Below are 17,701 nucleotides of genomic sequence, written 5' to 3'. Positions count from 1 at the left end.
TTTATTGAAACGGTGATGATTGGAAAAGACAAAAAACCCAGTTCGATATGAATATATTTGGGATTGTCGATGACCACGAAGTCTTCGTACATTACGACTGGTCTTCTCTCTTTTATTGACATACATTAAATAGCATGAAGACTATCATGCACACGAAGAATGAGGCATATGATTCAAAGAAAGCAAAAAATAATCACCATGCCTCACATTACTGTATAAATGGATTCGTACTTGCTTTCCAGGTATGTACTTTTGTTTCTGATTCACTTTAATATACATTGAACTTGTGTGTTATGTACGTGTAACAAAGTTTCCATATCATAGGTTTGGGCTTACAAAATTTTATGTCAAACTCTTTCTTTAAAAGCATATTGACTTGCCCCAACTCTTCTTTGGAACTTCCAGCCAGCAACATATCATCTACATGAAGGAGTATATAAACTGGATCCTTGAAGTTTTTAGAGTTTGCATACACACACCAATCATAGGAACTTCTCTTGAATCCCATTTTAGATATCACTTCATCAAATCTGTCATACCAACACCTTGGTGACTGCTTGAGCCCATAGATTAACTTATTTAGTAGACACACCAAGTCTTCTTCTCCTTTCTTCATATACCCTTGAGGTTGCTTCATGTAGATAGTTTCATTCAACAATCCATGTAAGAAAGCTGTCTTCCCATCCAATTGGTCTAACTCTAAGTCCTTTTGAACAACTAAGGAGAGAAGTAGCCTACTGGATGTGTGTTTCACCACAGGAGAAAAGACCTCTGTGTAATCAATTCCTTCCTTTTTGTGAACCCCTTTGCAACTAGTCTTGCCTTGAATCTAGACTTTTGTACCCCTGAATTTCTTCTTTGAATTTTTAAATCTACTTACATGAAATAGGTTTGTACCCTTTAGGCAAAGGTACTAGCTTCCAGGTATCATTTAGGTTGAGAGACCTTATTTCATCATTCATTGCCTCAATCCACTGTTTAGCATCAGGGTTGTTTGTTGCTTCCTCAAAACTAGTGGGTTCATTGTTGCTTAATGAATTGCCAGCACTTAAAGTAACATTAGTAAAGTCTGATTCTAGGTATCTTGCAGAGGGCACAATGGTTCTCCTAATTCTATCTCTTGCTAAGGAATAATTTTGTAAATCTATATGTCTCTACTTGTTCACTTGACACAATTTCACTAGTCTCAGTAGTGTCATCACCTTCAGTGTCTAGATTCTGAGAAGAAGAAGAAACTTCTTGATCATTTTGAGGCTCCACCTCAAATCCTGTGCTACTGTTCTTGGACATAGATGTAGATTGTTGCTCGGACATCATAAACATCTCATTTTCTCTGAACACAACATCTCTACTATTAACATATCTTTTCTCAATAGGATGCCATAGTTTATAACCTTTTACTCCAGGTGTAAAGCCTAGAACCATGCATTTGACAGCCTTTGGTTTCAACTTACCTTGGCTTTGATGCACATACCCTACACACCCAAACACCTTCAAGTGTTCTAGCTTGGGAGGCTTTCCTGTCCACCTTCCTTCTTGAGTTTTCAGCTCAGTGGACTGATGTGGACACTTATTTATAATCTAGATCGTGTAAGAAACTGCCTCAACCCAATATTTCTCAGGCAAAAGAGCATTGGATAGCTGACATCTCACTCTTTCAAGCACTATTCTGTTCAATCTTTCAACATCTCTATTTTGTTGAGGTGTATACCTCACTGTTCTATGCCTCACAACTTTTTCCTGCAAAACAAGTTGAACTCTTCTCCACAAAACTTTAAACCATTGTCAGTTCTCAAGTGTTTAATATGTTTAGAGGTTTGCTTTTCAATAAAGGTTTTCCATTCTTTGAATCTCCCAAACACTTCATCTTTGGTTTTTATAAAATAAACCCAACTCTTCCTTGAATAGTCGTCAACAAAAAAAAGAAAGTACCTTGCTCCACTTAGTGAAGAAGAGTATGTTGGCTCCCATAGGTCAGAATGTACATATTCAAGTATCTATTTGGAAGTATGTTGTCCTTTAGGGTAGCCTTGCCTTTTTGTCTTGCCAAGGATGTAATGTTCATAAAACTTCAAGTTGTCTCCAATACCTTTAGGAAGCATCCCTTATTTTGAGAGAACTTGTAGCCCTTTCACACGTCATAGCTCATCTTCTGTGGGTTCTTCATCAGTAGCCATCAAGGCTGAATGTGCCATTTGCACATCTTTAATGACATACAAGCCATTAGCTTTGGTTGCTACCCACACTACTTTTGAGTCTTTAATTATCTCAAATGTACCTCCAACTCCTCTGTATTCACAACCAATGGAGTCAAACATGCCCATTGATAAGAGATTTCTCTTTAATGTAGGAACATGCCTCACATTCCTAATCAACTTCACTGGACCATCTTGCATCTTCAAAGATACAGACCCAATTCCAACAGCCCTGTAGCTATTGTTATTTCCCATGTAGATCAGCCCTCCATCCTACTTCGTGTAGGTATAAAACCACCCTTTAAATGGTGTCATATGGACTCAACAGCCAGAATCTATCACCCAATCTTGAGTCTCTATAGAATTTTGCTCTTCACACTCTTCAGTTGCTGCCAAGGCATCTGAATACACAATGGAATATTCCCCTACAACAGCCTCTGTCCATTTTCCTCCTTTGTTCTATTGGTTTAACTTCCTCTTCAAGGCATAACAATCTTTCTTCATGTGTCCAAATTTGTGGCAAAAATGACACTTGATCTTAGACTTGTCACCACCATTCTACTTTCCCTTTCCATTATTCTTTGTTTTCCCTTTTGAAAACAAACCTTCTCCTCCTTACTGTTCTTTCTTACTCATTTGTAACTTTAGTTCTCTAACTCTTATTGCTGAAATTATTGCTTCTGTAGTGATTCTTTCTCTACCATAAATCATAGATGTTTTGACATCTTTAAATGATTCTGGTAGAGAGTTAAGTAAGATAAATGCTTCATTTTCTTCCCCAATGTTGTCTCCTATTGATCTAAATTCTGATGTCAGTCTCTTGAATTCATTCAAATTATTAGTGAGGGATTTTGTAGCATCCATATTGTATGTGAAAAATATTTCCTTCAAGAAAGCTTTATTAGGCAAGTCTTTGTTGAGATAAATCTCGTTCAATTTGTTCCAGAGATCATAAGCAGTAGGCTGGTCAACTGTCTACCTTAAAACACTATCTATAACATTCAAGACAATAATTCCATAAGCATTTATCTCTATTGTCTCTTTCTCTGCATCTGTGAATGTTTCAGGGTATTTTGCTGAGTCTGTGATGGCCAGAAGTGTCTTCTGCTGTCCCAAAACTGCCTTGATCTTTGCTTTTCATAGTTCAAAGTCTGTCTTTCCATCAAACTTCTCGATTTCATACCTGGTTATATCCATTCTTGAACTTTAAGATTGACTTATCTGATTCGAAGTATGCAAGAATTCAAATCTTGGATCTGTCTTGAGTTGTTTTCCGAGCTCTGATACCACTTGTTGCCACAGATAACTATGATCTACTTGTTTGCAAGCCAAAACTACTCAACATTAACAGTCAAGTCCACTTCAAGACTTAGGGAAGATTGTATGCTTCAAGCTTCAAAACTCTTCAATCATTTACCTGAATGCAACTCAATCGTGTAGACGAAGCTCCAAAGAACTAGACGATAGTTCAATTATGTAAATGATATTAAGAAGCACTAGACGATCATGTAGTCGATAGTTGTGAAGAACTAAACGATCGTATAAATGATAGCTGAGAAACTACTTGATCGTTTAGTTCCTCTTACATCGTTTACACGATCGTTTAGCTCAGCATTGCATCGTCTATATGATCGTCTAGTTCCTCAGCTGTCGTTTATATGATCGTTTAGTTCCTCACAACTATCGTCTAGTGCTTCTTAATATTGTTTACATAATTAAACTATCGTCTAGTTCTTTGGAGCTTCGTCTACACGATTGAGCTACATTCAAGTAAACGATTGAAGAGTTTTGAAGCTTGAAGCATACAATCTTCCCTACGTCTTGAAGTGAACTTGACCGTTAATGTTGAGTAGTTTTGGCCTGCAAATAAGTTAGATCATAGTTATATGGGGCAACATGGTGACATGGCTTTGCGCCTTCTGCATCAGACTTGGCTTGGCGCCTTCCACATCAAACCTAACATCATGACTTGAGCATCTGACTTGACATCATGAAGCCTTCAATCTTAAGTATGATGTAGCATTGGCAAATCCTTTGCACTAGAAATTGAAGAAGCATTGACAAATCCTCTGAACTTGAGCTTGCTGAAACATCGATGAACTCTTGGAAAATAAGTTTGATAAAACATCAACAAATATTCAGACATAAGCTTGATGACGCATCGACGAATCCTTCACACTTGAGCTAGATAAAAGATCAATGAATCCTTTGCATTTAAGTTTGATGAAGAATCGACGAACTCTTCGAATATAAGTTTGATAAAGCATCGACAATTCTTCATACTGGAGCTTGATGAAGCATCAGTGAACTCTTTGAATACAAGTTTGATGAAGCATCGACGAATTCTCTGTACTTGAGCTTGATGAAGCATTGGTGAACTCTTCAAATATAAGTTTGATGAAGCATCAGCGAATTGTCCATACTTGAGCTTGATGAAGCATCGGTGAATCCTCTGCACTTGATTTTGAAGATATGTCATTGAAGCCTCCACACTTGAGCAAGTGAAGCGAAACCAACAATACCATTTTTTGAAGATGAAGCAAAGCCATCCATACTAAACTTGAAGATAAAGTGAAACGGATTTCGATCTTGAACTTTGAAGATGAAATTTCGTTTCAAGTGAGCAAAGCCCCAATGTTGAAGATGAAGTGTCAAAATTTAGGCAACAAATGCCTTGAACTTGAAGTAAGCAATGCCTAACACTTGAAACTTCTTTATTTAAGATAGCGATAACAAGATTGATCTTTTTTTTTTAGTGAAAACCTTTTTTTTATGCATTTTATTTGTGTAGTCTTATGCGAAGTAGTCTATTTCTTCAATTTACTGTATCCCTCTTTACTAGGGATGGACATCTTAAATTTGTTACTCTGCCACTAATTTGTTGGGATGACCCCATTAAGGATGAAAATCTTCAATTTGGAGTTTCATCTTCCCAATGCCATACTTCTTCTCGGGATTCGTATGTACAGATCCTACACCAGCTGCCAACCTCTGGGCAATCCTGTCAAAGACTTTGTCCACCATTTGAGGATCAGCTCTAACTTGAGAGGTACTAGACTCTCCCTCAGATGCAACTTCCTGTACTACTGGTTCTCTAACAGGATCTTGATTCCCTTGTACTATGGGATCTTCAGTAGGGTCACGATCACCTTCCACCATCTGTCGAGTCAGTCTGTCACTTCCTCGAGGCATGCTCCCTATGACATATACATTATTAGGTTCATAACAACATTTACATGCCTCTAGTCTAATGCATGACTCTATTCCCAAAATCTTGTGCTCTGATACCAACTTGTCATACCCCCTCTCAGATTACCCTCTTAATCAGAGAAGGAATGTGAAAACAATAGTTGACAACCCTCTTATGACAACTACTATCCAACTTGATCCTATGGACCTGTGTTCTTAGCATCTATTGACCTGATAGCAGATACATAAAATCTTATAGCAATTCCATAAATAATCTCATCTATCACTTAGCTATATAGGTGCTGTAGGATTGTATCAGCAACAGAGGAAGTACAAGGATCATCTAAGTACTCTAATTCACTAATTTTGGCAAAATATAAAGCATGTTCTTGTAGAAAATAAGTGAGTTTCAAGAAATACCTCTTGTAGAACTTCTTCAAAGCTCCTTCTCCAGCTGCTATCTTCTCCGAATCTGATTGCAGACCACCTCAAGATCTTCCCCACTATTCTCTTGGTGCTCTAGATTGAGTTGTGAGACTCAAAACAAGCTTGAATTAAAGGATGAAGAAGAAAAGCTCACAACAATAATCTTGGTGAAGAACCCTTTCTTCAAACCGAATTTTCTCTAAAATTCTCTATAGATTGCATGCCTGATTTTTACTTCAATCTCTTCATTATATTGCAGATCAACATGCAAAGGAGAAAGTTGCATGAGTTGTAGCTCATGCTTGGAGAAGACAAGGCAAAGTGAATACCATTTGTGTGAGCTACTTAGAAGATGGATAACGGAAAACAAGCCTTTTCCATTTTTGTTTTGTTTTCTCTTTTTCAATTTTATCTCAAAAATCAAAATTTGATTTTAAAATTGAAAAATAAAATTAATTTCATAAATTAATTTTAAATAAAACTTAATTAATTTAATATCAAATATTACATTAATTTTTACACAAATCCATCTTTATATATTTAAATCATATTTAAATATATAAATTCTCCTATTCCGTTTAATTCTCAAATTAAACATGTAATTATATCTCATATAATTACTAATTTCCTTAATTCTAATTTGAACGTTTCAAATTAATTTATCATGCTATTTTAGAGCTAGTCCATTACGAGCTAGTAAGGGGACCTTGCGGACCTACAGATCATAGGCTCCAACGATCCGTGATTAATTGGCTAAACTCATTAGACCAGATTAACCCCCATTTGTTAACTAATAGGTCACTCCACTAAAGCCTATAGTTGCACTCCCTTCACTGTAGATATATTATGTCCACATGATTTAACTATAATCAGCAAGTCGACCCTTCACAGGTTGTTCGTAATAACGACTGGGTCAAATATCTGTTTTACCCCCGAGATTAAGTCTTATTCCTCAAGTCCCTATTGATCCTCTAATGAACAATTGGTTTGTGATCCAATCACTAAACCAAACTCTCTCAACCCAATGAGAGGGTGGGGCCCCTTGTTTAAAACCTGGATTCAGTACTTGAGAGAACAACCTTTCTCATATCCCTAAATTGGATAGGCGTGAACTCCATCTTGCACCCTATGTCCCCAGTTATCTATTTGGTCTTACCCTTAAAATGGGAGTCTTATTGAGTCGGTGCTGTTGAGCCAACCCTCACCTATGTAAATCTAAGGGCAATCCCGAATAAACAAGAGTTCATAGTTAGCTTAGGATTAAGATCGAGTTACCTAGGTCATCTAGGTGAAATAGTCAGTCTTATACAGTAAACAACGTTATAAAGTAAGAGTGACTTATTTCTTGGTCCTGATCTTATGCAAACTTGTTGCATAGGATGCCCCCACTCCTCATGTTATAACATGTACAAATTAGGATCACATCGTATGTAGCACTTTACAACTCTTTGTAACAACTACAGAGCAAGCCGCATCCAATGGTGTTACCAGAATAAGGTACCCAACCTCATTCATGTACCATAGATCATTTTGACTATTTACTCGAACCCGATCCACTCTTATGTATCCACATAAAGTTCAAGTACTAATACAATAGTCATGGGTCTTAGTTTATTGGATTTAGACTTTCATACAATTTGATTATAGAAAATGTTTATCATTTTACAAACTGCGAGTTTTAGGACATAAAACCCAACAGGTGCTACTATTCCAAATATTCACATCCATTTACATCACAGTTATCCAGATAACAAACATTTACATGTATCCCATTTGACTCCAAAATTCTACCCTGAATCCCAAGACGTGCACAGATAAAAATTAGGGTTTTAAACATGACAAGTGAACTACCTAAACTTTCAATTACTGGAGAATTCCGATAGTGACTAACTTGCAATCTACTAGGCTTTGGGACGTCAACTGCTAATTGGGGAGAGAAAATATTTAAAAAAATGAGCTTAAAATACCCAATAAGTGACTATTTGAAATAAAACATGCTCTTAACATAAATAAAATAAACATGGTTCCTCATAAAAAAATTTACATGATCACCTCCAGGGTTTGAAAATAAAACTAGGAACACAGAGACATATCATCGGTTAAACATTAAAATGAGGCTCATTATTATTCTTGTAAGCACCTCTACTCCTCTGTCTAAATATATGGGAGAGCTCTTTTGTTCAATCCCCAATGACCTTAGTTATGAGAGAGCCATTTTTCTTAATCTCATCAACATCAATAATATGGGGCATACGTGCACGTAAAGCTGGATTAAGTCTTGATCACTTTACCATACATTTGGTGTTGAGGATCCCTAGTGTAACTGAAATCTGGGTACCTTACCATACCTTCGGTACCGACATTGGAATATGATTTATACAAGACACAAAACATTTAAAACATACTACAAATATAATAACAGAATATTCATGTGAGTTAGTCATACCTCATAAGTTTCATGTTATCGCATAGTGCCTTGTAAACAGTAGGTATAAATCATAGACATAAGCTTGCTAAAATCACATGCTAAATTCACATATGCAATCCCATTTATTTGAAACATGGATCATACGACCAACATGTGAGTAAAGCATGCATCACACTCAGTGCGTCTTATGCACATTGTCAATGCTTTGCGCATCATCGCATATCATCGGTTGGCCAGCTTCTTGTTGGCTTTTTGGCTCTTAACCTCAAATTAATTAATATTTTGATGATAACAAACCTGCTTTTATTATTGATAATTTAAGTGTTTTGAATTATCTATTGCGTAGAGCTCGAAACAACGATTTCAACATAACTTGAGTTGCCCAAATTGAAGCTCAAACGAAGAAGATATAGGTAAAACAAGCTTAACAGAAAAATCCCAAGCTAATGGTGTGACATAAGTTTTCTCATCATAGTAGATAAATTGAAAGGTGCCACTTGGAGCAATGGATGAGTGACACATGGTGGGCTTTTATCTTTGGATTGTTTTAAAAAGAAAATGAATTTAAAAGGAAAATGAATTTAATATTATTTTATGTTTGTGTCTAACGGTTAGTTTTGGACACATGGTGGCCATATGCGTTTTATTTGGTTTTAAAAGATATATATTATTATATTATTCTTTATGGTTCAAAATATTCACCATTGATTTTTATTTTTCAAGATCCAATGATCCTAATTAAATGTGGTTTACAATAAGTTTTCTTCTCTATTTAAACACATCTTTTTCTCTAAATTAACATAACAATTTTTTTATCATTTTCAATCATCCATAACTCATTAAGTCACCATTGTTACTCTCTCTCCAAACTTCAATTATCTTATTTTCATCTTCTTCTTGAGAGAGATATTTTATGTTGTGAGCATTGATTCATTGAGTGCAACAACTTGTAAATCCACTCTATTGAGAGAGTTGTAATTGTGCCCTTTATTTTTACAAACATTTTGTAAGGGTTGCTCTTGATCCCAGAAAAAGAGTTGTTGCCACAATTTAATCTTCAACCGTGGAAAGGATCGGATTCGTTCTTGCTCCCAAAAAAAGAACATTGTAGCGGTTCGACTCTAAGCCATGGAAAGAGTCAAGTTCATAGTGACATACCCAAGAGGAGCTTGGGAAGTGGATGTAGGCCGGTTGTGCTGAACCACTATAAAATTCCCGGTGTCAATTTCTCTATCCTTCTCATACTTAATTTTTCAATTAATTTGTTATTATATTTTATTGCTTGAAATTAATTGCAATTTTTGTTCTTGAAATTAATTTTTCATATTGGATTAATTTGATTGGTTGTTCTTGAATTTCTACATCCATTATTAATCTTGTTATGAGAACTGATTCGAGTACTTTAAAATTGTATTATTAACTTCTTGATTATTTTGAGTTGAATTTATTTGCATGAATTTATTGTTTAAATTACCTATTAGCAAAAAGTTTGTTAATTTGTTTAATTGGACTCACATTAGTAAAAACTCTTAATTAATTTAATTAAACTCTATTCACTCTCCTCTAGAGTTTCCATATCGATCCTACACTGCCTGCTTATTAATCCATAATATCATTTTAGATTTCAATCTTCCAGATTCTATAACTCTAATTCCAACCATTAACTAACTTGATTTCTTTTAGTGAATTTTCTCATAAACATCTTAATTCTCTTACCTTATAATTTGAGTGTCAACTTCCTTTGGATCGATTGGAAACCCTCAACTCTCTCTCCAAGCTTGCTCGAGGGTTCTTCAACACTTCTTGAGCTTCAGATGGCAACATCTCCTTTTAGGAGCAATTTTTTTTTTTTTTTTGCAAAACAGTCTCCTTCTTTACAAGGCTTATTTATACTTGGCTTGCATAAATCATCTAACTTAATTAAATGCCACCTAGCATGCTAATCTACAATTAACATTTTTAAGACTGTCATGTAGCCCATTTATTAACTGATTAAGCTGAACTCTTCAGCTCAACTTCATTGCATGGACTTGTGGCCACTTAACCTGGTCATTGCTTACTTCTATTCACCATCACATCCTCTAAATGTCATCTTCGATGCATTGATCCATACCCATCTCGTTTGTCAACTTAGCCTTCACCATTTACATACGAGATTGGTCGCAACTTTCCCTATACCACTCTCGACCATTCTTCCTCATCCAAGAGCCATTTTACTTCTTCCATGACCTCCCATATACCACATAGCTATACTTAGCCATAATGTCCCCTTCTTGGACTTCTAGCTGCATAGTTCAACAAAACTGGTCACATAGCGTGTTGTAGCTCCATCGCATAAAAGCCTCTACTTTCCTCTAAGTGTAACTCATCTCTACTTCACCCGAGAGCTTAACATTCTACACTTAGCGTATTTTTTCTGTCCTCTAAGCACCCGAGAGCATCACATTCCAACACTTAGAAATTTTTCCTTCTTCTTAACATGTACATACACACTTATTATATTTTCCATATTATTTCAACTAATATAAACACCATAACTTCATGCATCCAAAAGCTTAAACACATCATTAGGACTTAAGTATAATTAATCAGTAAAGCAAATTTAGGGGTTTACATCAATTCTTCAAAACTCAATCTTCAGAGCTTCCTATTTTTAGAGCTTCCAATCTCGCCCTCAAATGAAAGGTGAGAGTCTTTATTTATAGAGATTTCTCATGGGCTTTATATAGGCTTGGGCTCAATTGTTATTAGGCTCATATATTAAACTTGAGCCCAATCTTTAATTTGGGACAAATTTTCACCATGGGCTTGAATTAGATTGGGCCTGAGTGACTTTAATTACTCGACTCAATCCATTTTATAATTTGATTTTCATAATGGGTCTGGACTTTCATTGTGATGACGTGACAAAATTTAAGTGGCTGAAATTTCTCATTCAACAACATTAACTAAGCTCACTTTGGCTATTAAATTCAATCTAGCAACAATTTTATTTGTTCACATGAAATGAAGTCTCGTGTTTTGTTGTTAGATACAATTTTTAGTATTAGAACCATCAACCATGAAATGATGGGATCTACAATAAATTTATAACTATTTTAAATTTTATATGATATTTCATTTTTTTTTAAAAAAAAAAGTATGGGAGAATTAAACCTCTAAACGCAAAGTTGATAGAACAAAATTTATGTCAATTGAGTTATACTCACGTTGACAAAATGAAATGACCTATAATACAAATCGAATTTGCGATTTTTTTAAAATAATTGTATAAATAGCTTATATAATTAGGTTTAAATATCATTTTGATATCTAAACTTGAAACCGTATTTTTTCTTTTACTTCCTAAGCTTTTAGTTAAATTCTATATTGGTCCATACATGTTTAAATATCTATTCAAGTCCTTGAACTTTTAAGAAGTAACCATTTTGGTTCTGACATGTATTTTGATTTCAACAAATTAATAATAACATAGCTCAAAGTATATATTCTAACACGTAAACATGGACACCTATTCAAACTACATAGGTTAAAAATGAATAGTAAGTGAAATTTTCCTTTTAATAAAAATGTAGTGTAACAGTAACCAAAACCATTTTATTAGAAAAAATATTATTTTCCTAAAAAAAAGTTAGAGGGATCAAATTAGTTGCATTTTTTTTTAGAAGTTTAGAACTAAAATAGTCGTTAGAGTCTAAAGACCTACAAATGGTCTATTTCTCATACTTCTTTCTCCAAAGTAACTCATTTTTTCTTAATTTTGGAAAAAGAGAAGGAAAAAAAAAACCTCAAGTCTTCGATTGATCCCATATTTCCTAAACCACAATAATTTTATATTTCTTTCAGATCATCAAGGTCCCATTTGATAATCATTTGATTTTTGGATTTTTGTTTATGAAAATTAAGCCTATAGACACTACGTGCACCTCTAAGTTTATTCCTTTGTAATCTATTGTTTACCAATGATTTAAAAAATCAAGTCAAATTTTTTAAAAATAAAAAGTAGTTTTTTGTTTTTGGAATTTAGCTAAGAATTCAACCATTGTATTCAAGAAAGATGCAAATCATTATAAGTAATGAGGAGAAAATAGACTTAATTTTTAAAAACTAAATATCATAAACGAAATGGTTACCAAATAGGGCCTAAGCCATTGAGTCTTTGGATCCGGTGATAGGAGATTGCTAGAGAGAATAGGACTAGTGTCGATGCCAAAAGATGGATCAATCGTAGACTTGTTAGAAAATTATCCAAGTGCCTACAAGACAAAAGAGATTAAGCATTAGTGTGTGTGGTACTTAAGTTAATTTCAGGTTTGTGAGTAACTTGACAATAGAAAATAGTAGGTATTTAGGTGTACCTTTGACCAATGACTTTGGTAATTTATATGGGATAGTAAAGCGTAACTGACGTTTAGGCTTATAATATCCCTTTTAAATTCTTAGAATCGTCGAGTTGATGCTTGGTGGGCAGTTACACCATTACTACAACTAATGCTTAAGTGCACCACTCACTTAAATTCTCAATGCTTCCTTTATGACCTAGTTGAGAATTTGGACAATTTAATACTCAATCCACTAAGAGGTCTCTCATGGGTCCTTTGAGCTCTTCTAGGCTCTTCCTATGGGTCCTTTCAGCTCTCTTAGGCTCTTTCCATGGGTCCTCTAAGCTCTCTCTAAGTGTTCTTCATGGATCCTTTAAGCCACCACTAGGTTTCCCATGGCTCATCTGAGCTTCATGGGGCTCTCCTCATGGGTTGACTGAGCTCCATTAGGTTCTCATCGTGGGACCATTGAGCTCCATTAGGCTCTTCCTATGGGTTCTCCGAGCTCTCCTAGGCTCTCCATGGGTCTTATGAGCTTCACTAAGCTGTTCTCATGGTCCTCTAAGTTCCACTAGGTTCTTCTCATGGGTTATCTGAACTTCATTAGGCTCTCCCCATGGGCTCTCTAAGTTCTCTTAGGCTCTCCATGGGTCTTTTGAGCTCCACCAGGCTTTTCTCATGAATTCTTTGAGCGCCACTAGGCTCTCCTCATGGGTCTTTTGAACTCCACTAGGCTTTCTCATGGATTCTTTAAGCTCCCTCTAAGCTTCCCATGAGTTCACGAAACTCATTCTAAGCTTCCATGGATCCACTGCTCTACTAGGCTCTTCTCATTGGACCAATGAGCTCCACTAAGTTCTCCTTATGCTTTCTCTAAGCTCCACTACTAGGCTTCTCTAGACTCCTTATGCTTAGACTTCTCTAGGCTTAGGCTCTCACAGGCTCCTCATGCCAAGGCTTCTCTAGACTCAAGTCTTAATTTCTAAACTCCTCATACTTAGACTTCTCTAGGCTTAGGCTCTCCTAAGCTCCTCATGCCTAAGCTTTTCTAGGCTCCTCATGAGACTATAGACTTCCTATCTTTCTATACTCTTGGACTTGACATATCTCCAAAACTATTTTTTTTTTAGTTTTTAAAAAATATCAATAGAAAGTTGGATGATAAGAGATAAAAATTCAGGACTGTAATTAGTGTTTACAAGCTTGAATTCTAAAAAAACAAATGGAGACTAAATTGTTGAATATTATTTCCTGCTATGGGCTAAATTGTTACTAATGAGAAAGCAAAAAAAAATCTAAATTTAACAAATTAATTTATAATTAAATTGTCAGTTTTATGAAAGTGTTTTAAACCTAAATAGTGTACTGAGACACCTAACTATTTGGAAAAAAAATCAACATAAACATAGTTCAACTAGTATAATGACTTATATTATTGACATCGAGGTCAAAAGTTCAATTCTCCCTCTCTAAACATTGTAAATAAATTAAAAAAAGAGAGATTTTCATGGATAAAAAAAATGTCAAACTTTTTATAGAAATAACAAAAAAAAAAAAAAATACTGGTAGATACTAATAGAAGTATCAATAGTAGATTTTATCACTAATAGATATCGATAGACTTCTATTAGTCTCCATCAAAGAAAATTAAATTTTGTTATTTTGTGTAAATAGTTTTTTTTTCTTTAAATTTTTGAAAACCCCAAAAAACAAACTATTGGGGAAAAGAATCTAAATTTTTTTTATGTAGGTTTCTTGTAAAAATCAACTTCCGAGTGAATAAGGAGTAAGGAGTAAGGATGATTTATGGTTCACGGAGTTGGTGTTTGAGTCATTGATTTTGTTTATACTGACACCAACTACCAAGGGAAGCCCTTCATTTAAAGCACAGACACGCCATTATTATTGTTATTATATGTTTCAAAGTTGGTCTACAAATTAAGCCCATTTTTGCAGTGCAAGATATTTTTCATTTTTTATGGCTATTACAAGCTTGGTTACAGCAGCGTTTCTCTTGGGAGTGGTTGTTGCCACTGCCAGAGTTGAACTTTCAACGACTACGCACGTTCTTAAAGGAAAGGTCCTTTGCCTTGACTGCGATGCTGCCTATGATCTCTCTGGTACGCTCTTTTACTTCTATATACAACTTACTATCTTCACTTTTCTTTTCTATATTTTTCTTGCTTTCCGTTTGTATTTTGTTAAGATTGTTGGACGCAAAACAAACAAGGTGGGGGTACTTGTCCCGCTTTCATGGCCTAATTACAAGTTAAGTTAACCTACTTTTGGATTTTAATCATTTTAGTCTTTTCATTTTCATTTTTAAAAGACCCTAATATTCATACATTTTTATAGTTCAATGACTTGAATGAATCAAAGTTAAAAATATAAAGACTAAAGAATAAACTTTTTGAAAGTATAAAGACCAAAACCTAATTTTTTTATAATTAAATTTTATTTAGTATGATGAAGATGTTAAGAATGTGTCAATCTAATTGAAATATTCAAGTGTACATATTCACCCCTCCTTTCTTGTTAAAAAAATAATCACATTTTATTTTTTTTTGTAATTTATTTTTTTTTTAGTGTTTTCACCTATGGATTTATTTAATTTGTTATCTACTTTTAGGTGTGTTAATAATACAAGCCAAAGTTTTGATAACTTGTTTATGCTTTTTCTCTTTTTTTTCTTTGACTAAATATTCAAACGATTGCTTAAAAAGAATCAAATTGGTGATAAAGAAATGGCAAGAAAACAAGCAAATTTTCAAAAATCAAATGATTATCAAACATGATTTAGTCTCCAATGACTAGAAAAGTAGAAAATTGATAGTTTATAAGTGAGAGATCCTACCTCTTTAAGGCTTTTTGGATGATTTGAAAAATAAAACTATGATGGTGCATGACAAAGTGAATAATATTATAACATAACCCATACTTGAGTGCAATTTAAGCTCCAAAGTCCCATGCTTCCCCTTCTTCTAGACACTAAAAAGAATAATTTTTTTAAAAAATTATGTCAATTTTTAATTGGGTGCTACATGAGCTGCATCAATTTTTTTTTATGATATTGTGAAGATATGTAGAAGATCATTGTCCCTAACAATAACACGAGAGTTAAAGTTAAAACTTTGTGCCTATAAGAAAAATCCTCAAATTTTGATCAAGGTAGATGGTCATTTTTAGAAGATCTAGCTGTATGTTGGAGTTTAGTCTCAAATTAGTTAGGTAGGGGTAAAAATTGTAATTTAGTGTATAATAAATAATCCTCCACTTAATAGTCACAATTTCAAAATTTTGGTCCTGTTTTTCGTTTGCTTGGGGCGTGACGCCAATAATGTCGTTAGGGATCGTGGTGATGGCAAAATGCGAAAAGGTTAGGAAGGTAGTTACAGCAACTACAGCAAAAGATGGGGGCTTCGAGGCGGAGCTGCCTTCAGATGATTGCGAGGCCAGGCTCGGTGGTGGTCGGAACCAGCTCTACGCCGCCAGAAAAGACATGGTGGCCGGAATCGTGAGGGGCGTTGGTGGGTCCGACGACGTCTACGGCATCGCCACTCCGTTGGCGTTCTGCTCTTCTTGCCGGTGCCGGTCGATCGGCGCCAGTGAAGCCGAGAAATATTGCAAGGCCGCCGGCGGAAAGTTTGGGTCGTCCAAGACGTTCAACCTCCCTCTGCCGCCTGAGTGGGGGATGGCCCCTTCTAGCTACTACTTTCCTTTCTTCCCTATCATTGGTATCCCTTAGATATTTAATTTCCATTTTTCTTTGCTTTTCTAGTAGTGTATTGTTGATAATGATACGTATGTTTGTGTGTATGGTAAATTTTAATCTTGAATTAGTTTAACTTAAAAACATTTAAATGAGTTAAACTTCAATGTTCTCATAATTTGGTGTCTCCTATCTACGATTTTTTTTTTTTTTTTTTAAACATACTATATGTGGTTAAGCTATAGTTTCGATTTGGCTTAATATGTTTTTTAGGCTCCGTTTCATAACTTCTTTTTTATTTTTTATTTTTGAAAATCAATATTTCTTTCAATTTCTTTCAATAATTGCATATTTACAATGATTGAATTCTTAACCATTTTTTTTTAATTTTTTTTTTTTTAAAAAATTGGAAATAGAAGTAATATCTATAACCTTAATTTAAAAAACAAAAAAAAATTAAAACCCAAATAATTACTAAATAGGTCCTTAATTTTTGTTTATTATAACTCTTTATTTTCCTAATTTTATAACTAACACCAATTTTTATAGGCATAAGCACATCACAAACACAAACATAACTTAATATTTAAGATTATTCAATGCATGAGATCGTTTTAGAGATGTCCAATTTCTCCCCGGGGACGGGTCCCGCAGGGATTCCTTGATTAGGCGAGGAATGAGGGAATGAGTGGGAGGAAATTCCTCGTAAGCTAAATGGGGACGGAAAATGCATTCCTTGTCCCTGCCCCAGGCCTCGGCCTCGCCTCATTCCCTGTCCCTGCCCCGATTAGCTTTTACATATTTATTTAGTATAGTTATCTAATATTATGTTATTATTATTATTACATTTAAATAGATAATGAATATGTTTAAATTTAGATTATATATGTGAATAATTTGATTTATATTTATTTCTTTCTACTAAAAAAATTAATTAGCTTTTTTAGGACAAAATTTGAGTAATTTATTTTGAGTTCAAATTGTCATTCAAAACTAACTACAATAAAGTGATAAAGTTAATTATTTAACTAAAATTTGCTTACATTAGTGATTTAAATTAATTGACTTTTTATAAAAAAAAATGTAATGGGGAAAAATTCCCCGGAGAACCCGATCCCCACGAATTCTACACTGAGAATCCCGCCCCGATCCTCGTGGGGAATTTCACGGGAATCGGGTTCCCCGCGGAAACGGGGACGGAGATGGGGAATGACATCCTCGACCCCCACGCCCCATCCTGTGAACACCTCTAAATCGTTCTTTGCTTCACATGTATAATAATATTTAAAAAGAAAACCAGAAAAGAAAAACGATTACATTAATGGTCAAATTTGTATTCATGATATAAAATTGTTAAAATTAAAATTTTTAAAGACAATAACAGAAAAAAAAAACACAAAAGGAAGAAACAAAATGTATCTAATTACTCCCG

The 17,701-nt window shown here is 34.6% G+C and overlaps 1 protein-coding gene across 1 annotated transcript; it reads left to right on the top strand.

Moving 5' to 3' along the window:
- The first annotated feature begins 14,494 nt into the window (after positions 1-14,494).
- LOC120088711 lies at positions 14,495-16,447 on the top strand. Its single transcript, XM_039046140.1, has 2 exons — positions 14,495-14,680; positions 15,908-16,447. The coding sequence occupies exons 1-2, from the start codon at positions 14,539-14,541 to the stop codon at positions 16,303-16,305; spliced, it is 540 nt and encodes a 179-aa protein (XP_038902068.1). The 5' UTR covers positions 14,495-14,538; the 3' UTR covers positions 16,306-16,447.
- Positions 16,448-17,701: the final 1,254 nt, after the last annotated feature.

Source organism: Benincasa hispida, chromosome 10 (genome assembly GCF_009727055.1).
Source record: "Benincasa hispida cultivar B227 chromosome 10, ASM972705v1, whole genome shotgun sequence".
Taxonomy (NCBI): domain Eukaryota; kingdom Viridiplantae; phylum Streptophyta; class Magnoliopsida; order Cucurbitales; family Cucurbitaceae; genus Benincasa; species Benincasa hispida.
The sequence above is the reverse complement of the archived record's forward strand: the minus strand, read 5'-3'. Positions and strand labels throughout refer to the sequence as shown.

What these genes read in the sequence shown, in the direction of transcription:
- LOC120088711 (XM_039046140.1), top strand. Translation starts at nt 14,539, where the DNA reads ATGGCTATTACAAGCTTGGTTACAGCAGCGTTTCTCTTGGGAGTGGTT. An exon ending in TGCTGCCTATGATCTCTCTG is followed by an intron (nt 14,681 to 15,907) that starts GTACGCTCTTTT and finishes TAATGTCGTTAG; the next exon opens with GGATCGTGGTGATGGCAAAA.